This window comes from Pongo abelii, chromosome 20 (assembly GCF_028885655.2).
Source record: "Pongo abelii isolate AG06213 chromosome 20, NHGRI_mPonAbe1-v2.0_pri, whole genome shotgun sequence".
In the NCBI taxonomy this organism is placed as follows: domain Eukaryota; kingdom Metazoa; phylum Chordata; class Mammalia; order Primates; family Hominidae; genus Pongo; species Pongo abelii.
The window spans coordinates 3618687-3643943 of NC_072005.2; the positions used below are offsets into that span (position 1 = coordinate 3618687).

The 25257-nt window shown below is 53.9% G+C and overlaps 1 protein-coding gene across 1 annotated transcript in view; it reads left to right on the top strand.

The window, feature by feature from the left end:
- TJP3 (tight junction protein 3) overlaps nucleotides 1–25214 on the top strand; it is a 32372-nt gene extending 7158 nt beyond the window's left edge. Inside the window, exons 2-21 of the mRNA XM_024237557.3 lie at nucleotides 1232–1288; nucleotides 1412–1521; nucleotides 2865–2967; nucleotides 3192–3543; nucleotides 4776–4879; nucleotides 7466–7625; nucleotides 8034–8142; nucleotides 9236–9309; nucleotides 9539–9605; nucleotides 9835–9991; nucleotides 13473–13581; nucleotides 13831–14068; nucleotides 15793–16004; nucleotides 18206–18301; nucleotides 20281–20351; nucleotides 20876–21086; nucleotides 21167–21267; nucleotides 22201–22488; nucleotides 24534–24580; nucleotides 24983–25214. Of these exons, the coding sequence (XP_024093325.3) occupies nucleotides 1232–1288; nucleotides 1412–1521; nucleotides 2865–2967; nucleotides 3192–3543; nucleotides 4776–4879; nucleotides 7466–7625; nucleotides 8034–8142; nucleotides 9236–9309; nucleotides 9539–9605; nucleotides 9835–9991; nucleotides 13473–13581; nucleotides 13831–14068; nucleotides 15793–16004; nucleotides 18206–18301; nucleotides 20281–20351; nucleotides 20876–21086; nucleotides 21167–21267; nucleotides 22201–22488; nucleotides 24534–24580; nucleotides 24983–25085 (2769 nt within the window). The 3' untranslated portion in view covers nucleotides 25086–25214. The remainder of the gene's footprint in view (nucleotides 1–1231; nucleotides 1289–1411; nucleotides 1522–2864; nucleotides 2968–3191; nucleotides 3544–4775; nucleotides 4880–7465; nucleotides 7626–8033; nucleotides 8143–9235; nucleotides 9310–9538; nucleotides 9606–9834; nucleotides 9992–13472; nucleotides 13582–13830; nucleotides 14069–15792; nucleotides 16005–18205; nucleotides 18302–20280; nucleotides 20352–20875; nucleotides 21087–21166; nucleotides 21268–22200; nucleotides 22489–24533; nucleotides 24581–24982) is intronic.
- The last annotated feature ends 43 nt before the right edge of the window (nucleotides 25215–25257 follow it).

The window sequence follows — 25257 nt, forward strand, 5'->3', positions numbered from 1 at the left end:
CAGGGTGCTGAGCAGCATCCCTGGCCTCCACCCACTCCATATCAGGAGCTCCCCCAAGTCGTGACAACCACACATGTCCCCAGACATCGCCCAGTGTCCGCAGGGGGAAGCAGAATTATCCCTGTTTGAGAGCCACTGACTTAGACCCATTTTGCAGATGAAAAACTGAGTCTGGGCTGAGCACCGTGGCTCATGCCTATAATCCTAACATTTTGACAGGCCGATGTGGGTGGACCAGTTGAGGTCAGGAGTTTGAGACCAGCCTGGCCAACATGGAGAAATCCCGTATCTACTAAAAATAGAAAAATTAGCCCAGTGTGGCTGGGCATGGTGACTCATGCCTGTAATCCCAGCACTTTGGGAGGCCGAGGCGGGCGGATCACGAGGTCAGGAGATGGAGACCATCCTGGCTAACATGGTGAAACCCCGTCTCTACTAAAAAAATACAAAAAATTAGCCGGGCGTGGTGGCAGGCACCTGTAGTCCCAGCTACTCGGGAGGCTGAGGCGGGAGAATGGCGTGAACCCGGGAAGCGGAGCTTGCAGTGAGCCGAGATTGTGCCACTGCACTCCAGGCTGGACAGAGCAATACTCCATCTCAAAAAAAAAAAAAAAAAAAAATTAGCCTGGCGTGGTGGCAGGCACCTGTAATCCCAGCTACTCAGGAGGCTGATTCACTTGAACTTGGGAGGCAGACTGCAGTGAGCAGAGATCGTGCCACTGCACTCCAGCCTGGGCAAAAGAGTGAGACTCCGCCTCAAAAAAACAAAATGAGGCCAGGCACAGTGGCTCAACCCTGTAATCCCAGCACTTTGGGAGGCCGAGGTGGGTGGATCACTTGAGGCCAGGAGTTAAAGACCAGTCTGGCCAATGTGGTGAAACCCCATCTCTATTAAAAATACAAAAATTAGCCAGGTGTGGTGGTGCACCCCTGTAATCCTAGCTACTTGGGAGGCTGAGGCAGGAGAAGCGTTTGAACCCGGGAGGTGGAGGTTGCAGTTAGCTGAGATCGTGCCACTGCACTCCAGCCTGGGCGACAGAGCCAAACTCTGTCTCAAAAAACAAAACAAAACAAACAAAAAAACCTGAGGCCCTGAGAGAGGCAGGAACTTGTCACAGGCTCCAACCACAGGCCTGTCAGAGCTGGACTCCCCACCCTGGGCTGGGGACCCCTAAGTGCTCGGATGAACCTGTGTGGCCTCATGCCCGTCTTCCCCGTTCCCCTCAACCAGGTGGCTGACATGGAGGAGCTGACCATCTGGGAACAGCACACAGCCACGCTGTCCAAGGTGAGGCCTCCCTTGCCCTGTCTGGGTGCCGGAGAGTATGGCGGCTTAGGCCCAGCTCAATAGAGGGGAGACCCTTTACCCTCGGGGAAACAGCAGCTCTTCCTTCCCCTCCTCCTCTCTTAGGACCCCCGCCGGGGCTTTGGCATTGCGATCTCTGGAGGCCGAGACCGGCCCGGTGGATCCGTGGTTGTGTCTGACGTGGTACCCGGAGGGCCGGCGGAGGGCAGGCTACAGTGAGTATCCAGGCAACTGGATTCTGGCAGGGGGAGGGCACGTGGAGAGGAGAAACCAGGCCAGGCATGGTGACTCACGCCCGTCATCCCAGCACTTTGGGAGGCTGAAGTGGGCGGATCACCTGAGTTCAGGAGTTTGAGACCAGCCTGGCCAACATGGTGAAACCCCGTCTCTACTAAAATTACAAAAATTAGCAGGATGTGGTGGCACGTGCTTGTAATCCCAGCTACTCGGGAGGCTGAGGCAGGAGACTTGCTTGAACCCGGGAGGCGGAGGTTGCAGTGAGCCGAGATCACGCCACTGCACTCCAGCCTGGGTGACAGAGTGAGAATCTGTCTCAAAAAAAGAAGAAAGTGAGGTGAGGAGAAAACTTCGTGAGCCAAAGCAAGGAGACTGGAAAGTGCCTGGCACTTTCCAGCTCTGTCAACACCGGGCTCGGACTTGGCAGTAGGACATTGTCAGAGACTTGGGCCTCACTTCCCTAAGGTACTTCCTGGTCCTTCACAGGAATTCTTGGGGTCATAGTGGCCCCAGAACCCTTTTGGAACATGAAGTCCTGGAAACCATCGAGTGTTTGAGGGTTTGATGCTTCTTGGAATTACGTTGTTAACACGGTTCTGGGCCCCAGGTGGCTGACAGGTGATATGGCTCAGCCCAGCCCAGAATTAGGGACCACCAGGTTCAGGGAGAAAGAGCTAGAAAGAAAATATGAAATACAGACAGGAAGAGAGGGAAAGAAAAGCAGAAACTGGGGATTTGTGATGTGGGGAGCGAGGAGTGAGAAGATGCCAGGTGTAGCTGTAGCTTCAAGGCCGGGCGCGGTGGCTCATGCCTGCAATCCCAGCACTTTGGGAGGCCGAGGCGGGTGGATCACCTGAGGTCAGGAGTTCGAAACCAGCCTGGCCAACATGGTGAAACCCCATCTCTACTAAAAAATACAAAAATTAGCCGGGTGTGGTGGCAGGCACCTGTAGTCCCAGCTACTAGGGAGGCTGAGGCAGGAGGATCGTTTGAAACGAGGAGGTGGAGGTTGCAGTGAGTTGAGATCGTGCTACTGCAATCCAGCCTGGGCAACAGAGTGAGACTCTGTCTCAAAAAAAAAAAAAAAAAAAATGTAGCTTCCACTCTATGATTACAGTAGGTTCTACAATTGGCTCCATTTTACGGATGAGAAAACGGAGGCCCACAAGGATAAATGTCTTTGTGAACCTAGGGACGCCAATGAATTAGAACCAGGCCTTGTAGACCTGGAGGTTCCAGGGACACCCCCTCCCCAGGGAGGGCTTGTTACGAGGGTCTCCCCTGCAAAGTCTCCTCTGTAAGACCCGCCCTCCTCTCTCAGGATAGGTGACCACATCGTCATGGTGAACGGGGTCTCCATGGAGAATGCCACCTCCACGTTTGCCATTCAGATACTCAAGACCTGCACCAAGATGGCCAACATCGTGAGTAGGCAGCCCCTGGCACAGCCGATGTCTCTGACCCCAGCCTGGGTTGTGCCGCTGTGGGGGCTGTAAGCTTCAGAGAGCAAGGAGTCATCTTCTCATCTTACAATTTGGACATTGAGGCCCAGAGAGAGACTGGTGTCCCCCAGGGCCACCCGGGGGCTCAGCAGAGCCTCCCCCAGCCCTTGCCTGTAGCTGACCCTTCCTGTCCCCTCCTCTAACAGACAGTGAAACGTCCCCGGAGGATCCACCTGCCCGCCACCAAGGCCAGCCCCTCTGGCCCAGGGCGCCAGGACTCGGATGAAGACGATGGGCCCCAGAGGGTGGAGGAGGTGGACCAGGGCCGGGGCTATGACGGCGACTCATCCAGTGGCTCCGGCCGCTCCTGGGACGAGCGCTCCCACCGGCCGAGGCCTGGTCGCCGGGGCCGGGCCGGCAGCCATGGGCGTAGGAGCCCGGGTGGTGGCTCTGAGGCCAACGGGCTGGCCCTGGTGTCCGGCTTTAAGCGGCTGCCACGGCAGGACGTGCAGATGAAGCCTGTGAAGTCGGTGCTGGTGAAGAGGAGAGACAGCGAAGGTCAGAAGAGCGGGGAGGTGGGACAGGATCGGTACTGGACACAGGGCACCGTGGTCGGGTGGGTGACGGTTTCAAGCGATTCTCCTGCCTCAGCCTCCCTGGTGGCTGGGACTCCAGGTGCCCGCCACCATGCCTGGCTAATTTTTGTATTTTTGGTAGAGATGGGGTTTCACCATGTTGGCAAGGCTGGTTTCGAATTCCTGACCTCAGCTGATTCACCCACCTCGGCCTCCCATAGCGCTTGCTGGGATTGTGGGCGTGAGCCACCGTGCCCAGCCTGGAAGCTACAACTACACCTGGCATCTTCTTGCTCCTTACTCTCCCCACCACAAATGCCCACTTTCTGCTTTTCTGTCCCTTTCTCCCTGGCTGTGTTTCTTATATTCTCTCTAGCTCTTTCTCTCTGAACCTGGTGGTCCCTAATTCTGGGCTGGGTTGAGCCATATCACCTGTCAGCCACTTGGGGCCCAGAACCATTTTATCAACATGTCCCCGCCCTGATCCCCGGGACCTCTGTTTAGGCCACCTCACTTAGCAAGAGGGACTCAGTAGGTGGGATAGAGTGAAGGACCCTGAGCTCAGAGGTGATCCTGGATGATCTGGGGGGCCCAGTGTCACCACAGGGTCCCTATAAGAGGAGACCTGGCCGAGTGTGGTGGCTGATGCCTGTAATCCCAGTACTTTGGGAGGCCAAGGCAGGCAGATCACTTGAGGCCAGTAGTTTGAGACCAGCCTGACCACTATGATGAACCCTCGTCTCTACTAAAAATACAAAAATTAGCCAGGCGTGGTGGCGTGCACCTGTAATCCCAGCTACCTGGGAGGCTGAGGCATAAGAACTGCTTGAACCCGGGAGGTGGAGGTTGCAGTGAGCCGAGATTTTGCCACTGCACTCCAGCCCGGGCGATAAGAGCGAAGCTCCTTCTTGAAAAACATTAAAAAATAAAAAATAAAAATTGAAACAATTACGATGTCATGAGCAATAGAATGCCCTTAGCCTGTGCATGGCAACATCATGAGCGGCACGGTGACCTGGTGTCCCCACCCTGTGGAGATGTCATTGACACTATCAGATCTCAGGTCCCACAGGCGACATCACCGTTCTCCTTATGATGCCATTGAGGTGTTCAGATGGGAGGGCCCGCACCTGGACTCTGTCCTTACGGCAGGAGAATGCTCCCAGGCACCCGTCTCCAGAGTCCTGCCTCAGTTTCCCTCCTCCCCCCTTACAGAGTTCGGCGTCAAGCTGGGCAGTCAGATCTTCATCAAGCACATTACAGATTCGGGCCTGGCTGCCCGGCACCACGGGCTGCAGGAAGGAGATCTCATTCTACAGGTGAGGCTGGGCTTCTTGTCCTGAGAGCAGGGAGACCAAGGCAGGGTCGGGGTGGGCAGTCCCACGGAGTCATACAGCAAGGACAGCAGAGCTGGGCCCCAAACCATTTACCTTCAGTGTTGTTGCTTGTATCTCAAAGGTTGCAGATGGCCAGGCATAAAACCCCCTTTCTCCCCAGCTACTGCTAATCCATGGCCAAATGTCGGTTTCTAGTATCCCCATGGGGGTTGTCTATTTCTAATACCCTCTAGCTTTGATGTGCATCAGAGAATCATGTGGGCAGCTGACTCCTGGACCTACCCTAGGTGACTGGATGCTAATGACCCAGTCACCAGGTGTAGGGGAGCTGCCCTGCCCTAAAGGATGGTTTCTTTCTGGATTCTTCCCCTTAAAGTCTGTTTCTAGTGACTCCTAGTGTTTGATTTCCAAATTGCTTTCAGCTGATTATTTCCAGTGTCTTCAAAAAGTTATCTGTTCCTTTTTTTTTTTTTTTTGAGACAGAGTCTAGTTCTGTCGCCCAGGCTGGGGCACAGTGGCGCAATCTCGGCTCACTGCAACCTCCACCTCCCAGGTTCAAGTGATTCTCCTGCCTTAGCCTCCTGAGTAGCTGGGATTACAGGTGCCTACCACCACACCGGGCTAATGTTTGTATTTTTGGTAAAGACGGGTTTCTCCATGTTGGCCAGGCTGGTCTCGAACTCCTGACCTCAGGTGATCCGCCCGCCTTGGCCTCCCAAGGTGCTGGGATTACAGGTGTGAGCCACCGTACCTGGCCAAGTTATCTGTTTCTAGTCACCTGAGGAATTGTGTTTCTAGTGTACTGGAGCAGACACCAGAAATAGATAACTTGGTGGGGGTACTAGAAATTTACAATCCCAGAGCCAGGCCTGGTGGCTCACGCCTGTAATCCCAGCACTTTGGGAGGCCGAGGCAGGAGGATCGCTTGAGCCCAGGAGCTCAAGACCAGCCTGGGCAACAGAGTGAGACCCCATCTTTACAAAAAAGAAAATTAGCTGGTGTGGTGCCACACACCTGTAGTCCCAGCTACTTGGAGGCTGAGGTGGGAGGATCACCTGAGCCTAGGAAGTTAAGACTGCAGTGAGCTTGAGCTGTGATGGTGCCACTGCACTCCAGCCTGGGCGACAGAGCGAGACCCTGTCTCAAAAATAAATAAATAAATAAAATGCCAGGTGTGGTGGCTTATGCCTGTAATCCCAGTACTTTAGGAGGCTGAGATGGGAGGATTGCTTGAGCCCAGAAGTTTGAGACCAACCTGGGCAACATAGCAAGATAGCCGTCTCTATTAAAAAAAAAAAAAAAAAAAAAAAAAAAATACAAAGAAAAAAACAAACTAGAAGAAACTGACAATCCCCAGGGTTACTGAAAACAAACCCTCCCAAGGGAAAATGTTAGAAATGGGTTTTTGGTGCTGCTGGAGAAGACATTAAGTTCTCTCTCTTTTTTTTTTTTTTTTTTTATTTGAGACAGAGTTTTGCTCTTTTACCCAGGCTGGAGTGCAGTGGCATGATCTCGGCTCACCGCAACCTCCCCCTCCCAGGTTCAAGCAATTCTCCTACCTTAGCCTCCTGAGTAACTGGGATTACAGGCGTGCGCCACCACACCCTGCTAATTTTTTGTATTTTTAGTAGAGACGGGGTTTCTCCATGTTGGTCAGGCTGGTCTCGAACTCCCGACCTCAAGTGATCCACCCGCCTCGGCCACCCAAAGTGCTGGGATTACAGGCATGAGCCACCACACCCAGCCGACATTAAGTTCTTTCTAGGAATTGTGTGTTTCTAATCTACCTCTAGATGACTATCTTCTTTTCTCTTTTCTTTTCTTTTTTCTTCTCTTCTCTTCTCTTTTTTCTTTTCTTTTCTTTCTTTTTGATATGGAGTGTCGCTCTGTCACCCAGGTTGGAGTGCAGTGGCGGGATCTTGGCTCACTGCAACCTCCACCTCCCAGGTTCAAGTGATTCTCCTGTTTCAGTCTCCTGAGTAGCTGGGACCACAGGCACCCACCACCACGCCCTACTAATTTTTGTATTTTTAGTAGAGACAGGGTTTCACCACGTTGGCCAGGCTGGTCTCGATCTCCTGACCTCAAGTGATCTGTCCGCCTCTGCCTCCCAAAGTGCTGGCATTACAGGCGTGAGCCACCGTGCCCGACCCTAGATGTCTGTTTCTAGTTATCTCCCAGGATATTGTGTGTTTCTAGTATCTTTTAAGTATCTGATACTCCCTCTCCTCCAGTGAGAGTTGTTTATAATGTCACCCTCACATCTGTTCCTAGTATCCCCTGAGAAATTTCCACTTTTGGTAGGAAAGGAGAGTCAACCTGTTTCTCATTTTCCCGTGCTTCCCATCTCTCTTAGAACATTTTCTGTTTCTAGAATTCGGTGCTCAATTCTTGGTGTGGTCTCCACTCACAGCAGGAATCCAATTCTAACACTTTCCTTAGGGAGTGTCTGTTTTTAGCAACCCCTGGGGGAATTGTCTGTTTCAAGTTCCCCCACACCAGGCTGTTTCTACTGTCTCCCATCTCTCATCAACTCACTTCTGCTCTTTCATTCCTGGTCCCTTTCAGATCAATGGGGTGTCTAGCCAGAACCTGTCACTGAACGACACCCGGCGACTGATTGAGAAGTCAGAAGGGAAGCTAAGCCTGCTGGTGCTGAGAGATCGTGGGCAGTTCCTGGTGAACATTCCGCCTGCTGTCAGTGACAGCGACAGCTCGCCATTGGAGGGTGAGTACCTAGAGGGTAGGACCTGGGAGGAGGTTGAATGGACGGCAGGGAAGGTGGGACGCCCCAGGCAGGGCCAAGGAGGAATCAATGAGCCTGGTCCCTAGAGGCTCAGAGAGTGACAGGAACTTGCCGAAGGCCACACAGCAAGTCAAGAGTACAGGGGGGCTCACTAGGTTCAAGCGATTCTCTGCCTCCTGGGTTCAAGCGATTCTCGTGCCTCGGCCTCCTGAGTAGCTGGGATTATAGGCGTGAGCCACCGTGCCCAGCTCCAGAGCTGAATCTTCTAACTGCGCTTCTGACTTTGGTCTAGGGCCCTTTGTTTAGAGGGGTGTTGATATGCCCCTCTGTAAAATGGGTCCAGTCCAGAAGGTGTGACCATGGCTGATGAGATGTCCTCTCCCCCTGCAGACATCTCGGACCTCGCCTCAGAGCTATCGCAGGCACCACCATCCCACATCCCACCACCACCCCGGCATGCTCAGCGGAGCCCCGAGGCCAGCCAGACCGACTCTCCTGTGTAAGTATCACCCATCGGCCAGAATAGTCGGTGAGAGGGAGAGGGGAATGCGGGCGTAGCTTTCTAACTGGGGGTAACCTTGAGGACGCAGTCCTGTATTTCTAGCACGTGCCTCAAAATACCTCCAGCCTCTACCCATTACCCAGTTCCAAAGCCGTGTCCACATTTGTAGGTGTTGGTTACAGCAGCACCCCACTTCTTAGTATCAAACTCTGCCTTAGGCTGGGCGCGTTGGCTCACGCCTGTAATCTCAGCACTTTGGGAGGCCGAGGAGGGTGGATCATCTGAGGTCAGGAGTTCGAGAACAGCCTGGCCAACGTGGTGAAACCCTGTCTCTACTAAAATACCAAAATTAGCCCGGTGTGGTGCCGGGTGCCTGTAATCTCAGCTACTTGGGAGGCTGAGGCAGGAGAATCACTTGAACCCAGGAAATGGAGGTTGCAGTGAGCCGAGATTGTGTCATAACACTACAGCCTAGGCAACCAGAGCAAAACTCTGTCTTAAAAAAAAAATTCTTTTCCTCTATTTATTTATTTGTTTTGAGACTGAGTCATGTGAGACTGGCTAATTTTCATATTTTTGGTAGAGATGGGGTCTGTATTGCCCAGCTATGTTGCCCAGGCTGGTCTTGAACTCCTGGGCTCAAGCCTCCCAAAGTGCTGGTATTACAGGCGTGAGCCACCACGCCCAGCCCAGGTAAATTAAAATTATTTTTATTTTGTTTATTTATTTATTTATGTTTTTGGAGACAAGGTCTTGCTCTGTTGCCCAGGCTGGAGTGCAATGGCATGATCTTGGCTCACTGCAACCTCTGCCTCCTGGGTTCAAGCAATTCTCCTGCCTTAGCCTCCTGAGTAGCTGGAATTACAGGCACCCACCATCATGCCCGGCTAATTTTTATATTTTTGTAGAGACGGGGTTTAACCTCGTTGGCCAGGCTGGTCTTGAAATCCTGACCTCAGGTGATCTGCCCACCTCGGCCTCCCAAAATGCTAGGATTACAGGCATGAACCACCGAGCCCGGCCTAAAATTCTTTTTAAAATGGCCCCTTGACATCCACCCCTGCCTCACTCCTAATCTGTTCCCCACCAGGGAGAGCCCCCGGCTTCGGCGGGAAAGTTCAGTAGATTCCAGAACCATCTCGGAACCAGATGAGCAACGGGCAGGTGGGTGGTGACTCTGAGCACCCCTGTCCCTGATATTTCTGACCCCCGACAGCAAGGCTGTGCCAGGCAGAGCCGGGGGAGGTTGGCCTGAGCTTAAGTGGTGAGACATGGTTTCCTGAGAAGGGCTCGAGGTGAGTGACAGTCCTTCCAGGACGAGGACATAAAGCAAAGGTTTGGAGGCTGGACCGAGCCAGTGTGCTTGGGAAAGAGACTGGCTTTTCCCTTTCAGAGTTGCCCAGGGAAAGCAGCTATGACATCTACAGAGTGCCCAGCAGTCAGAGCATGGAGGATCGTGGGTATGTATCCCAGAAGAAAACCCACCCGCTCGAAACTCCGACATCCCAGGCTGCCTCCCTCATCAGCGCAATCCTGCCTGCCTGTATCCATTGTGTTGAGTGGGACCATTAAGTGGGGATTTTGGGGAAACTGAGGCCTGGAGGGGGTGGGGGCTTTCCCAAGGACAATGCTGAGCCCTCCCTCTGTCCGCCCACTCTGGTCTGACCCCACCTCTGCCTCCCCTTGCAGGTACAGCCCCGACACGCGGGTGGTCCACTTCCTCAAGGGCAAGAGCATCGGGCTGCGGCTGGCAGGGGGCAATGACGTGGGCATCTTCGTGTCTGGGGTACAGGCGGGCAGCCCGGCTGACGGACAGGGCATCCAGGAGGGAGATCAGATTCTGCAGGTGCTCCGGGGGCGGCTGGCCAGCCCCACTGATCGTGGGCGTGTAGTGTGCTAGGTCCTGCCCTTGTCTGTTACAGTCCTCCCCTTGGCTCCACCCTGGGGACTGTTGAGACCCCAGATGGGTATTTGAACATTTCAGTGTCCCCTTGGCTGTGTCATGATTTTGCTGATGTCATGACCTTATCTTCCAGGTCATGACCTCATCGTCCAGTTACAACCTCTTTTTCTGCGCCTTGACCTTATCTGGGTTCATTTTTTTTGTTGTTGTTTTTGAGATGGAGTTTTGCTCTTGCTGCCCAGGCTGGAGCGCAATGGTGCAATCTTGGCTCACCGCAACCTCTGTCTCCCAGGTTCAAGCAATTCTTCTGCCTCACCTCCTGAGCAGCTGGGATTACAGGTGTCCACCACCACACCTGGCTAATTTTTATATTTTTAGTAGAGATGAGGGTTTCGCCATGTTGGCCAGGCTGGTCTCAAACTCCTGACCTCAGGTGATCCACCCGCCTCGGCTTCCCAAGTAGCTGAGATTACAGGCATGAGCCACTGCGCCTGGCTAACTGTTTTTTTTTTTTTTTTGAGATAGAGTCTTGCTCTGTCACCCAGGCTGGAGTACAGGGGTGTGATCTTGGCTCACTGCAACCTCCACCTCCCGGGTTCAAGGGATCATCCTGACTCAGCCTCCCAAGTAGCTGAGATCACAGGTGGCTGCCACCATGCCCAGCTAATTTTTGTATATTTAGTAGAGACAGGGTTTCACCATGTTGGCCAGGCTGGTCTTGAACTCCTGGCCTCAAGTGATCCACCTGCCTCAGCCTCCCAAAGTGCTGAGATTACAGGCATGAGCCACCGTGCCCATCCTGGGTTACAATCTTGTTGTTCATGTCATATGACCTTGTTCATGTGACAGCCTTGTTATCAATGTCACAATCTCCTTGTTATCAATGTCAGGACTTTGTCTGGGTCATAGCCTCATTGCCTATGTCATGACCTTGTCTGGGTCGCAATCCTCTTGTTCTTGACATGGCTGTGTTGACCGTGTCATGACCGTCTTGTATGTCCTAATCGTGTGGTCAGGTCACAGATCATTCTTTCATGATGTCCATGTCCATTTATAGTCATTTTCTGTGCCACCACCCCCTGTGTCTGTGTTATGACCTTGCCTGTGTCCTGCCTTCATGACAGTGTCATAACTACCTCCAGGATCCACAGCCCCTCATCATCCCCCCATCTCTGTCCTTGCCTCATCTCATCCCCAGGCTGTATCCCCTGTCCCTTGCATGAGTTCACTCACCAAGTCTCACCCCCACTTTGCTCTCATGACCTTGTTTGTGTCTTGACCTTGCAGTGTGAGTTGTGATTCATGATGGAGTCACAGCTCCCCACTTTCCATGTCATAAGCCCACTGACTGGGTGACAATGTGATGCCAAATTGCCTGAGGGTCATGGTAATTTTTATTGTATTTCTACTCATTTTGCTTGTGGGATTCTAACCTTGACATCCATGTCATGACCCCGAGGGTAGGTGTCTGTGCCCACAAGCTGTGCACGTACATTGCTATCTGTGTCATGACCCCGAGAGCAGGGGGCTGTGTCTGTATATCGCTGTCCCTGCCATGACCCCGAGAGCAGGGGGCTGTGTCTGTATATCGCTGTCCCTGCCATGACCCCGAGAGCAGGGGGCTGTGTCTGTATATCGCTGTCCCTGTCATGACCCCGAGAGCAGGGGGCTGTGTCTGTATATCGCTGTCCCTGTCATGACCCCGAGAGCAGGGGGCTGTGTCTGTATATCGCTGTCCCTGTCATGACCCCGAGAGCAGGGGGCTGTGTCTGTATATCGCTGTCCCTGCCATGACCCCGAGAGCAGGGGGCTGTGTCTGTATATCGCTGTCCCTGCCATGACCCCGAGAGCAGGGGGCTGTGTCTGTATATCGCTGTCCCTGCCATGACCCCGAGAGCAGGGGGCTGTGTCTGTATATCGCTGTCCGTGTCATGACCCCGAGAGCAGGGGGCTGTGTCTGTATATCGCTGTCCCTGTCATGACCCCGAGAGCAGGGGGCTGTGTCTGTATATTGCTATCCGTGTCATGACCCCGAGAGCAGGGGGCTGTGTCTGTACATTGCTGTCCCTGCCATGACCCCGAGAGCAGGGGGCTGTGTCTGTACATTGCTGTCCCTGCCATGACCCCGAGAGCAGGGGGCTGTGTCTGTACATTGCTGCCCCTGCCATGACCCCGAGAGCAGGGGGCTGTGTCTGTACATTGCTGTCCCTGTCATGACCCCGAGAGCAGGGGGCTGTGTCTGTATATTGCTGTCCCTGTCATGACCCCGAGAGCAGGGGGCTGTGTCTGTATATTGCTGTCCCTGACATGACCCCGAGAGCAGGGGGCTGTGTCTGTATATTGCTGTCCCTGACATGACCCCGAGAGCAGGGGGCTGTGTCTGTATATTGCTGTCCCTGCCATGACCCCGAGAGCAGGGGGCTGTGTCTGTATATTGCTGTCCCTGCCATGACCCCGAGAGCAGGGGGCTGTGTCTGTATATTGCTGTCCCTGCCATGACCCCGAGAGCAGGGGGCTGTGTCTGTATATTGCTGTCCCTGCCATGACCCCGAGAGCAGGGGGCTGTGTCTGTATATTGCTGTCCCTGCCATGACCCCGAGAGCAGGGGGCTGTGTCTGTATATTGCTGTCCCTGTCATGACCCCGAGAGCAGGGGGCTGTGTCTGTACATTGCTGTCCCTGCCATGACCCCGAGAGCAGGGGGCTGTGTCTGTACATTGCTGTCCCTGCCATGACCCCGAGAGCAGGGGGCTGTGTCTGTACATTGCTGTCCCTGTCATGACCCCGAGAGCAGGGGGCTGTGTCTGTACATTGCTGTCCCTGCCATGACCCCGAGAGCAGGGGGCTGTGTCTGTATATTGCTGTCCCTGCCATGACCCCGAGAGCAGGGGGCTGTGTCTGTATATTGCTGTCCCTGCCATGACCCCGAGAGCAGGGGGCTGTGTCCATTGGCTGTGTCCGTATATTGTTGTCCCTGTCATGACCCTGGTGGTAGGCATCTGTGACCCACTGTGTGTCCATATATCGTTGTCCCTGTCACGACCCTGTGACTACTGTGACTACGTCTGAATTCTTTTGAGCATTTCACACAGTTTCCACCGAGCTCCATGCCATGACCTCTGTTCCCATGTTTTGATATTGACAACCCACCATGACTCGGTTATCTGAGGACAAGCGCAGTGCCTGTGCCCCTGTTTCTGTGTCAAAACCCTTGTATCCTTATAATGCCACCAGCTGACTATGTCACACATCACACAGCCATAGGGTGATACCCCAGTCAGAAAGCCCTCGGGGAACTTCTGGGTCCCTTGGCAGCAGCTCTGGAAGCAGCTGGAACTGAGTTTTGCCCAGAGGAAGGTCCAGGATCTCATGCACGGCCAGGAGGTACCAGAGCTTTGTCTATAGCTGCACTTGCTTTCTGGCAGGTGAATGACGTGCCATTCCAGAACCTGACACGGGAGGAGGCGGTGCAGTTCCTGCTGGGACTGCCACCGGGCGAGGAGATGGAGCTGGTGACGCAGCGGAAGCAGGACAGTGAGTGCGCGTGGATGTGGGTGTGCCTGTGTGTGTAGGGGGAGGACCTGGCTGTGTGGCCTGGTGGTGAGTGCAGGGATGTGGTTTAATCTGCATCTCTGCACCCTCCATCCCTCTCCCTGGCCCCTACAGGAAGAGTGCCCCAAATCTCCCAGGGTGAGTTCCCTTCAGCCAGGCCCACTATCGGGCAGGGAGGGCTCAGATCAGGCAGCAGCCCAGGCAGCTCATGTGGCCTCCTGCTCTCCCCAGTTTTCTGGAAAATGGTGCAGTCCCGCGTGGGCGACTCCTTCTACATCCGCACGCACTTTGAGCTGGAGCCCAGTCCGCCGTCCGGCCTGGGCTTCACCCGTGGCGACGTCTTCCACGTGCTGGACACGCTGCACCCAGGCCCTGGGCAGAGCCACACGCGAGGAGGCCACTGGCTGGCGGTGCGCATGGGTCGTGACCTGCGGGAGCAAGAGCGGGGCATCATTCCCAACCAGAGCAGGTGGGGACTGTGCGCTCCTGCAGCGGGGCACTTCTGCTTCAGCCTCAGTCTCCCCGTTAGAAATGGGCTCGATTGGGCTGGGCGCGGTGGCTCACGCCTGTAATCCCAGCACTTTGGGAGGCTGAGGTGGGCAGATCATGGGGTCAAGAGATCGAGACCATCCTGGGCAACATGGTGAAACCTCGTCTCTACTAAAAATAAAAAAATTAGCTGGGCGTGGTGGTGCACGCCTGTAATCCCAGCTTCTTGGGAGGCTGAGGCAGGAGAATCGCTTGAACCTGGGAGGCAGAGGTTACAGTGAGCCAAGATCACGCCATTGCACTCCAGCCTGGCAACAGAGTGAGACTCTGTCTCAATAAATAAATAAATAGGCACGATATCACTGCTTAGCAGTGTTGGTGGTTCAACCTCAGGAGGTCCACAAAAGGCTGTGGGCGGGCCCCAGTTGGTGCTGGTATGAGCTTTCTGTTGTTGCTGTAACAGATGCCCAGAAACTTAGTGGCTTTAAACAACACATACATCCTCTTACAGTTCTGGAGGGCAAAAGTACTAAAGTCAAGGTATGGGCAGGGCTGGGCCCTCTGGGAGGCTCCAGGAGAGAACCAATTTTCCACCTTTCTCAGAGTCTAGAGGGGCCGCATCCCTCAGCTCGGGGCCCCTTCCTCCCCCTTCGTAGCCACAGCACAGCCTCTTCTAGTCTCTGACTCTCACCCTCCCGCCTCTTCTTGTGAAGACCCTGTGAGGACATCAGGCCCCCTGGGTCACCCAGGATCATCATCCACCTCAATAGCATCAGTTTAATCCCATCTGCAGGCCAGGTAATCCCAGCACTTTGGGAGGCTGAGGCGGGCAGATCACGAGGTCAAGAGATCGAGACTATCCTGGCCAACATGGTGAAACCCTGTCTCTACTAAAAATACAAAAATTAGCTGGGCGTGGTGGTGCACACCTGTAATCCCAGCTACTTGGGAGGCTGAGGCATGAGAATCACTTGAACCTGGGAGGCGGAGGTTGCAGTGAGCAGAGATTGTGCCGCTGCACTCCAACCTGGCGACGGAGCGAGACTCCATCTCAAAAAATAAATAAATAAAAAATAAAAAAATTAGCTGGGCGTGGTGGCGGGAACCTGTAATCCCGGCTATTTGGAGAGTGAGGCAGGAGAATCGCTTGAACCCAAGAGGCAGAGGTTGTAGTGAGTCCAGCCTGGGTGACAGAGCAAGACTTTGTCTCAAAAAACCCAAAATAATAATAATAATAATAGGCCGGGCACGGTGGCTCACACCTGTAATCCCAGCACTTTGGGAGGCCAAGGCGGGCGGATCACGAGGTCAGGAGATCGAGACCGTCCTGGCTAACACAGTGAAACCCCGTCTCTACTAAAAATACAAAAAATTAGCTGCGCGTGGTGGCGCACCTGTAGTCCCAGCTACTTGGGAGGCTGAGGCAGGAGAATGGCCTGAACCCGGGAGGCGGAGCTTGCAGTGAGCCGAGATTGTGCCACTGCACTCCAGCCTGGGCGACAGAGTGAGACTCTGTCTTAAAAATAAATAAATAAATAAATAAATAAATAAATAAATAATCATCATAATCATTATCCCATCTGCAGAGTGCCTTTTGTCATACAAAGTGGCTTGTCTACAGGCTCCAAGGGGTAGGACGAGGACGTCTTTGGGGCCACCATGCTGCTGACCCCAGTGCTCAGTACTATCCCCTCTTCTCCCCAGGGCAGAGCAGCTGGCCAGCCTGGAAGCTGCCCAGAGGGCCGTGGGAGTCGGGCCCAGCTCCTCCGCGGGCTCCAATGCTCGGGCCGAATTCTGGCGGCTGCGGGGTCTTCGTCGAGGAGCTAAGAAGACCACTCAGCGGAGCCGCGAGGACCTCTCAGCTCTGACCCGACAGGGCCACTACCCGCCCTATGAACGAGTGGTGTTGCGAGAAGGTTGGGCCCGGGGCGGGAGGGGCCCTGGGGAGGCCTCACACACAGCTCCTGGTGCACCTGTTTACTAACATCCAGCCTCTAAAAGGCACCGTCTTGGCCGGGCGTGGTGGCTCACGCCTATAATCCCAACACTTTGGGAGGCTAAGGTAGGAGGATCGCTGAGGCCAGGAGTTCCAGATCAACCTGGGTGGTAAAGCAAGACTACATCTCTACCTCAAATTTATTGATTTATGTATTTATTTATTTTTATTTTTATTTCAGACAGAGTCTTGCTCTTAGGCTGGAGTGCAATAGCGTGATCTGAGCTCACTGCAACCCCCGCCTCCCTGATTCAAGCGATTCTCGTGCCTTAGCCTCCTGAGTAGCTGGGATTACAGGCGCCTGCCACCACGCCCGGCTAATTTTTGTATTTTTAGTAGAGATGGGGTTTCACCATGTTGGCCAGGATGGTCTCGATCTCTTGACCTCATGATTCGCCCGCCTCGGCCTCCCAGAGTGCTGGGATTACATGTGTGAGGCACTGCGCCCGGCCCACAACAGTTAATTTCTATCCCCAGCCAGTGAAAGCATAAAAATATGGCCAGGAAGCCTGGAAGAAGGGGAGAATAAGAGGCCGGGCATGATGGCTCATGCCTGTAGTCCCAGCACTTTGGGAGGCCAAGGTGGGTGGATCACCTAAGTTCAGGAGTTCGAGACCAGCCTGGCCAACATGGTGAAACCCTGTCTCTACTGAAAATACAAAAATTAGCCGGGCATGGTAGTGCGTGCCTGTAATTCCAGCTACTCAGGAGGCTGACGCAGGAGAATCACTTGGACCTGGGAGGTGGAGGTTGCAGAAAGCCAAGATCAAGCCACTGCACCCCCAGCCTGGGTGACAGAGCGAGACTCTGTCTCAAAAAATAAGTAAATAGGCCAGGCACGGTGGCTCACGCCTATAATCCCAGCACTTTGGAAGGCCGAGGTGGGCAGATCACAAGGTCAGGAGTTCGAGATCAGCCTGACCAACATGGTGAAACCCCATCTCCACTAAAAATACAAAAATTAGCTGGGCATGGTGGCATGCACCTGTAATCCCAGCTACTCAGGAGGCTGAGGCAGGAGAATCACGTGAACCTGGGAGTCGGAGGTTGCAGTGAGCCGAGATTACGCCACTGCACTCCAGCCTGGGCAACAGAGCGAGACTCTGTCTCAAAAAAAAAAAAAAAAAAAAAAGTAAATAAAATAAAAGAAGGAAAGGGAGAAAGAGAAGGATTAAGTTGCAGAGATCCTGGGCTGCCACTTTTCTCCCCTCAAGATGCTTCTGTGACTGTTTCTTCAGTGGTAAAATGGTGTATCTGGTAGGCCAGGTGTCAACATACTTTTCCTGCAAAGGATCACACAGTAACTATTTTAGGCTTTGTGGGCTAGTCTCTGGCAGAACTACTCAGCTCTGCTCAAAGATAGCCATAGACAGGACATAAACAAATGGCTGTGACTGTGTTTTAATAAAACTTTATTGACAAACACATGCAGTGGGCCAGATGTGGCTCTCAGGTTGTAGTTTGCTGACCTATGAGTTAGCTATGTGTAACTACTAAAAGAGACCCTACAGCCAGGGAGAAAGGGAATGGAGGCAGGAAGGGCTTATTCCTGCCCTTGAAGGTAGAACCCAGAAATGCACACATCAATTCTGCTTGTGTTCCATTGGCCAGTATTTGGTCATATGGCCATCCTAGCTGCAAGGGACACTGGGAGATGTAGTCTTTGGCTGGGCAGCTATGGTCCTGGCTAAATAGGCTGTTTACTATAAGGAAGTGGAGGGGTTTGTACAACACACTAGCAGTCTTTATTTTTTATTTTTTTATTTTTTGAGACACAGTCTTGCTGTGTGCCCAGGCTGGAGTGCAGTGGCGCAATCTCGGCTCACTGCAAGCTCCGCCTCCCAGTTTCACGCCATTCTCCTGCCTCAGCCTCCCGAGTAGCTGGGATTACAGGTGCCTGCCACCACGCCCGGCTAATTTTTTTTTTTTTTGTATTTTTAGTAGAGACGGGGTTTCACCGTGTTAGCCAGGATGGTCTCCATTTCCTGACCTCGTGATCCTCCCACCTCGGCCTCCCAAAGTGCTGGGATTACAGGCTTGAGCCACCGCGCCCGGCCTGACACTGGCAGTCTTTAGCCACAAATGGGACCCTGATTCTTTCACTGTGTCTCTGCCCCTCAGCCAGTTTCAAGCGCCCGGTAGTGATCTTGGGACCCGTGGCCGACATTGCTATGCAGAAGTTGACTGCTGAGATGCCTGACCAGTTTGAAATCGCAGGTGAGAAGCCAGATTCCCTGGAAACCTCGTTGGCGAATCGTTTCACAACTGTTTTTTTGTGGGGGGTGGGGGCAGAGTTAGAATACTGATGGCAAATATGAAGCAGATGAGCCACCAGTGCCCCCTCCCATACCCAAGCCAGACATCCTCAATCCATCTCGGCACCGTTTGTCTGGATAGAACCTCCAAATCCTTCTTAACACAGTTCACCAGGTAGCCGTTGCCAATTGAGGCAAAGTGCCACCTGTTACATGTTTAAGAGAAGTTTATTGATCTTCTGAGATAGCAGTGAACAGGACAGGCAAGGTCCCTGGAGAAGACTCCAAATTAACAACTGTAGAAACAATTGGCCAGGCACGGTGGCTCATGCCTGTAATCCCAGCACTTTGGGAGGCCGAGGCGGGAGGATCACGAGGTCAGGAGATCGAGACCATCCTGGCTAACATGGTGAAACCGCATCTCTACTAAAATTACAAAAAATTAGCCGGGTGTGGTAGCAGGCGCCTGTAGTCCCAGCTACTCGGGAGGCTGAGGCAGGAGAATTGCTTGAACCCGTGAGGCAGAGGTCGCAGTGAGCCGAGATCACGCCACTGCACTCCAGCCTGGTGATGGAGTGAGATTCCATCTCAAAAAAAAAAAAAAAAGAAAGAAACAAGATACACTAGGAGACTGGGCACAGCGGTCAGGAGTTCAAGACCAGCCTGGCCAACATGGTGAAACCCCATCTCTACTAAAACCACAAAAAATTAGCTGGACGTGGTGGCGCATGCCTGTAATCCCAGCTACTCAGGAAGCTGAGGCACGAGAATCACTTGAACCTGGGAGGCACAGGGTGCAGTGAGCAGAGATCGCTCCCCTGCACTCCAGCCTGGGTGACAGAGGGAGACCCTGTCTCAAAACAAAAAAACAAAAAATAGTTACGATTGCAAATTTTGGCTGGGTGTGGTGGCTCACATCTAAAATCTCAGCACTTTTTGGGAGGCCAAGATGTGAGGATGACTTGAGCCTAGGAGTTTGAGACCAGCCTAGGCAACATAGCAAAATCACGTTTCTATAAAAGAAAAAAGAATTTTTTTAATTTAAAAAAGATGCAAATTTTATGTCTTTCTTTTTCTTTCTTTTTTTTTTTTTTGAGTTGGAGTCTTGCTCTGTTGCCCAGGCTGGAGTACAGTGGCAGGATCTCGGCTCACTGCAACCTCTGCCTCCTAGGTTCAAGTGATCCTCCTGCCTTAGCCGCCCTAGTAGCTGGGATTACAGGCACGTGCCACCATGCCCAGCTAATTTTTGTATTTTTAGGGGAGACGGGTTTTGCCGTTTGGCCAGGCTGGTCTCAAACTTCTGACCTCAGGTGATCCACCCACCTCAGCCTCCCAAAGTGCTAGGATTACAGGCATGAGCCACCGTGCCCGGCCAATTTTACGTCTTTAACCACAAAAACAAAAAGGGGGGATGAGGTCATGTCTCCCTCCTTGAACCCCTCCATGCCAGGCTGTATCTCCTTCCTGAAACTTCATACAATCCAGGAGGGCTTCCTGGAGGAAGCAGTGCTCCTCTCAGGTCCTAGAAGACAGATAGGGGCAAGAGTGGAGCTTCCTGTGGGGTCGTAGCCTGAACAGAGCCCTGGAGTTGGGACTGAGTCTGGGACAGCCAGGGGCTGCAGCTCAGGCTCAGCATCAGGCCTCTGACCCTGCGACCCTGAGCAAGTGGCCTTTTGTCTCTGAGCCTCAGCTTCCCCACCTGCCATATAGGCCAGTACCAGCCACCCACTCCTGAGGAGGAGGAGAGGGCTGAGGTCAGGAGGGGATGTGAGTGCAGTGCCTGGCACTTGGCCAATAGGAATTGCTGCTGCTGTTAGGATTTCTCTCCATGGCAACGGGGGGCCATGGTGGCTTCTTGAGCAGGGGAGGGGCAGGTAGAGATGAATTTGAGGGGACGGGGGCTGCCCTCCTGAAGCTGCAGGTCCTCTCTCCCCTCCACAGAGACTGTGTCCAGGACCGACAGCCCCTCCAAGATCATCAAACTGGACACTGTGCGGATGATTGCAGAAAAAGTAAGCCGGGTCCTGCTACGGGTCCCATTTCATGAATGGGGGAAACCGAGGCCTAGGCATCCAACTGAATGTCCTGACCTGTTCTCAGCCCACACCCCACAAGTGCAGTCTCCCATAGAGCCCCTTTCGGAGGCTTTGTGAGGCAGGAGGCCTGAGACAGACAAGGGCTTCTTGGAGTCAAACAGCAACCGGCCCTGGGCAGAGGCAGAGAGACTCAAGTTGGGGCTTTGATGCCCAAGATGCTGTGACGTGGACTACTACCATCCCCATCCCCAACATGCTAGCCTGTGGATGTGAGAGGCTGGGGTCCACAAAGACCTCAGACTCTTCATCTTTCCATCTTTCTTTCTCTGCCTCCCAAGATGCTGTGGCCTGGGCTGTTACCACCCCATCCCCAACATGCTAGCCTGTGGATGTGAAAGGCTGGGGTCCACTCTGACCTCAGACTCTTCATCTTTCCATCTTTCTCTTTCTGTTTACCTGCTGCAATCCCCCTCACCCCAACCTCCGCGGGCCTGGCCCAGGACAAGCATGCGCTCCTGGATGTGACCCCCTCCGCCATTGAGCGCCTCAACTATGTGCAGTACTACCCCATCGTGGTCTTCTTCATCCCCGAGAGCCGGCCGGCCCTGAAGGCACTGCGCCAGTGGCTGGCGCCTGCCTCCCGCCGCAGCACCCGCCGCCTCTACGCACAAGCCCAGAAGCTGCGGAAGCACAGCAGCCACCTCTTCACAGGTGGGGGGGTGGGTGTCCCCGGGTAGGCGGGTGGGCCCCGGTCTGAGTCTCCTGCGCACACTAATGTCCCCTCCCTGTAGCCACCATCCCTCTGAATGGCACGAGTGACACCTGGTACCAGGAGCTCAAGGCCATCATTCGAGAGCAGCAGACGCGGCCCATCTGGACGGCGGAAGATCAGGTACTGTCGCGGTGTGGGTGGGTCGGGGGCAGGGGGCCCCACAGACCCTGTGCAGGCCCAGCTGGGGTTTGGGGCCTCTGTTGGGAGTTAGGGCTTGGTCAGGTATCAGGCTTGTGGCCGGAGTCAAGATGGGACCTGAGACAAGGATGTTGGACTGGAACTTGGGTGAGATGAGATTGGAGGAGCTGTTTTTTGTTGTTGTTTGATTTGAGATGGAGTCTCATGTCACCCAGGCTGGAGTGCAGTGGTGTGATACCGGCTTGCTGCAACCTCCACCTCCCGGGTTCAAGCAATTCTCCTGCCTCAGCCTCCTGAGTAGCTGGGACTACAGGCGAGCGCTACCAGGCCCAGCTAATTTTTGTATTTTTAGCAGAGACGAGGTTTCACCATGTTGGCCAGGCTGGGCTCAAACTCCTGACCTCAGGTGATCCACCTGCCTCAGCCTCCCAAAGTGCTGGGATTACAGGCCTGAGCCACCGCACCCAGCCTGGAGGAGCTGTTTTGAGAATGGAGTCAGTGGGGCACGGGAGCTCACGCCCGTAGTCCCAGCTACTCAGGAGGCTGAGGCAGGAGAATCACTTGAACCCAGGAGGCAGAGGTTGCAGTGAGCAGAGATTGCGCCACAGCACTCCAGCCTGGCAACAGAGACTCCTTCTCATAAAATAGAGAGAGAGAGAGAGAGAGAGAGAGAAAGAATGGAGTCTTCTCTTGGGGCTGGAGTCAAGGTTTGGGGCTCAGCTTGGATTTGGGGGCTGAGCCTCTCAGGTGAAGGGTCAATGGATACAACCCATCCTGGAGTCAACAGAGAAGCCTCCACTGAGGCTCCAGGCTCCTCGCCTTGATTTGGGACTGGAGTTTTAAGGTGGGGGATGTCGTGGGTGGCGGCTGGGGTCCTGGCCGGGGCCAGCCGCAGCATCCACACCCACCCCACAGCTGGATGGCTCCTTGGAGGACAACCTAGACCTCCCTCACCGAGGCCTGGCCGACAGCTCTGCTGACCTCAGCTGCGACAGCCGTGTTAACAGTGACTACGAGACGGACGGCGAGGGCAGCGCGTACACGGATGGCGAGGGCTACACAGACGGCGAGGGGGGGCCCTACACGGATGTGGATGATGAGCCCCCAGCTCCAGCCCTGGCCCGGTCCTCAGAGCCCGTGCAGGCAGATGAGCCCCAGAGCCCGAGGGATCGTGGGAGAATCTCGGCTCATCAGGGGGCCCAGGTGCGTCGGACATGGGGGGCAGTCCTGGGAAGGATCTCCGGAGGGGATGCCAGCACAGAGCAGACGCACACTGGGAGCCTGTTTTCTACCAGGACGTCAACGAACACGGCTTCCCTGGTCAGATCGGTTTCTGGGACTCAGACCTGGGGTAGCTGAGACCCACGTGGCACTGAGCAACTTGCAGCATTTTGTTGTTTTTTTTTTTGAGACACAGTCTCACTCTGTCGCCTAGGCTGGAGTGCAATGGCACAATCTTGGCTCACTGCAACCTCCACCTCCCAGGTTCAAGCGATTCTCCTGCCTCAGCCCCCTGAGTAGTTGGGATTATAGGCACGTGCCACCATGCCCAGCTGATTTTTGCATTTTTAGTAGAGACGGGGTTTCACCTTTGGTCAGGCTGGTCTTGAACTCCTGACCTTGTAATCCACCCGCCTTGGCCTCCCAAAGTGCTGGGATTACAGGCATGAGCAACTGCACCCAGGCTTTTTTTTTTTGAGATGGAGTTTTGCTTTTGTTGCCCAAGCTGGAGTGCGATGGTGTGATCTCAGCTCACCACAACCTCCGCCTCCCAGGTTCAAGCGATTCTCCTGTCTCAGCCTCCTGAGTAGCTGGGATTATAGGCGTGCACTATCATGCCCGGCTAATTTTGTATTTTTAGTAGAGACAGGGTTTCTCCATGTTGGTCAAGCTGGTCTCAAACTCCCGCCTCGGCCTCCCAAAGTCCTGGGATTACAGGTGTGAGCCACTGCACCCGGCCTAATGTTTTTTTTTTTTGAGTTAGAGTCCCGCTCTGTCACCCAGGCTAGAGAGTGCAGTGGCACGATCTCGGCTCACTGCAACCTTGGCCTCCTGTGTTCAAGCGTTTCTCCTCTCTCAGACTCCCAGGTAGCTGGGATTACAGGCGAGCACCACCATGCCCAGCTAATTTTTTTTTTTTAAGGTATTCTTAGTAGAGACAGGGTTTCACCACGCTGGCCAGGCTGGTCTCCGATTCCTGACCTCAGGTGATCCACCTCGGCCTCTCAGAGTGTTGGGATTACAGGCGTGAGCCACCGCACCTGGCCTCCAGCCAACATTTTAACCTCTGTGCACCTGTTTCCTCCATCTAGGACACAGGGTGGATGGTATCAGACTTGGTGGCACTCAATGTGCTCAGCCCAAGTCTTGGCACATAGTAGTTGCGTGTCTTTTTGAACTTGACCTAATTTATATATTTTTTAAATGTTAGAGCTAGGGTCTTGCCCTGCTGCCCAGGCTGGAGTGCAGTGGTACAATCATAGTTCATTGCAGCCTCCAACTCCTGAGCTAAAGGGAGCCTCTCATCTCAGCCTCCGGAGTAGCTGGGACCACAGGCACACACCACCACCCACACCCAGCTAATTTTTTCTCATTTTTTGCAGAGATGTGGTCTTGCTGTGTTGCCCAGGCTGGTCTCTTAACTCCTGGGCTCAAGTGATCCTCCTGCCTTGGCATCTCAAAATGCTGGGAGTACAGGCGTGAACCACGGCGCCCAGCTGTAGTTGGGTGTTTAACAGTAACAAATCGCCCAGCTGTAGTTGGGTGTTTAACAGTAACAAATGTGTATGTAGCTCTTAGTGTATATGCCTCAGCATCTTCTTCCACACCCTCTCTAGGTCAATGTAAAAAATCTGTGAATCGATGACATCTCTGATTAGAATGATTTTCCTGGGGTTGTGCAGTACCCAACCTGCTCAACTGTCCATGGCAGCCTGCATATGGAGCAGCCACTATACTAAGTCCTTTATGTACATGAACTCATAGCTGTGGCCCTATGAGGACTCGCACAGATGAGAAACCCAATTCCCCTTTTGCCGACAGGCTAGGAGGTCTCAGCTAAGGCCTTCCCCTATCCCAGCCTCAGTGTTCTCATTTAGATTTGGGGATGACCTGCAGACTTGTCACGGGGTTAGCAAGTGGGCAGCATGGCCCGGGCCAAGGTGGGGGATGGGATGGAGGTGGTTATTGATCTCGACTCACCATGCTCTGGGGGGAGTTTTGAAGCTCCTCTTTCCCTCTCCTCCAAGGTGGACAGCCGCCACCCCCAGGGTCAGTGGCGACAGGACAGCATGCGGTAAGAACCCCATATTCCAGATTGGGGGGCCCTCAACCCTTCCCTTGGGACTCAGACTCTGGGGTTAACAAAGAGATCTAGATCCAAGCTATGCCTTCATGGTGCCCCTAGCCTAGTGGGGAAGATGGAGCCTGCTAGAGCCTCTCTAAGCCCCATATAATCAGGGCCAAGGGAGTAGGAATCCACTTCCTGGGAGGCCTAGGAAGGCTTCTTGAAGGGCAGGATATTGCAGCTGGGGCTTTGAGGGATGCATAGGAGTTTGTTAACAAGGCCCTACCCATGAATGCCCAGATGTGCTTATCTCTGCCCACACCCACTGTGCCCAGCACAGTCAGCCTGTTTATGGTGAGAAAGCTCACACCCTCCCCACCCACAGCATCTATTCTGTTTCCTGATCCCCAGAACCTATGAACGGGAAGCCCTGAAGCAAAAGTTTACACGAGTCCACGATGCGGAGTCCTCCGATGAAGACGGCTACGACTGGGGTCCGGCCACTGACCTGTGACCTCTCCCAGGCTGCCAGCTGGTCCGTCCTCCTTCTCCCTCCCTGGGGCTGGGACTCAGTTTCCCATACAGAACCCACAACCTCACCTCCCTCCGCCTGGTCTTTAATAAACAGAGTATTTTCACAGCACCGGCTTCTAGTGGCTTCCGGGAAGGACAAGTCCTCAGTCCCA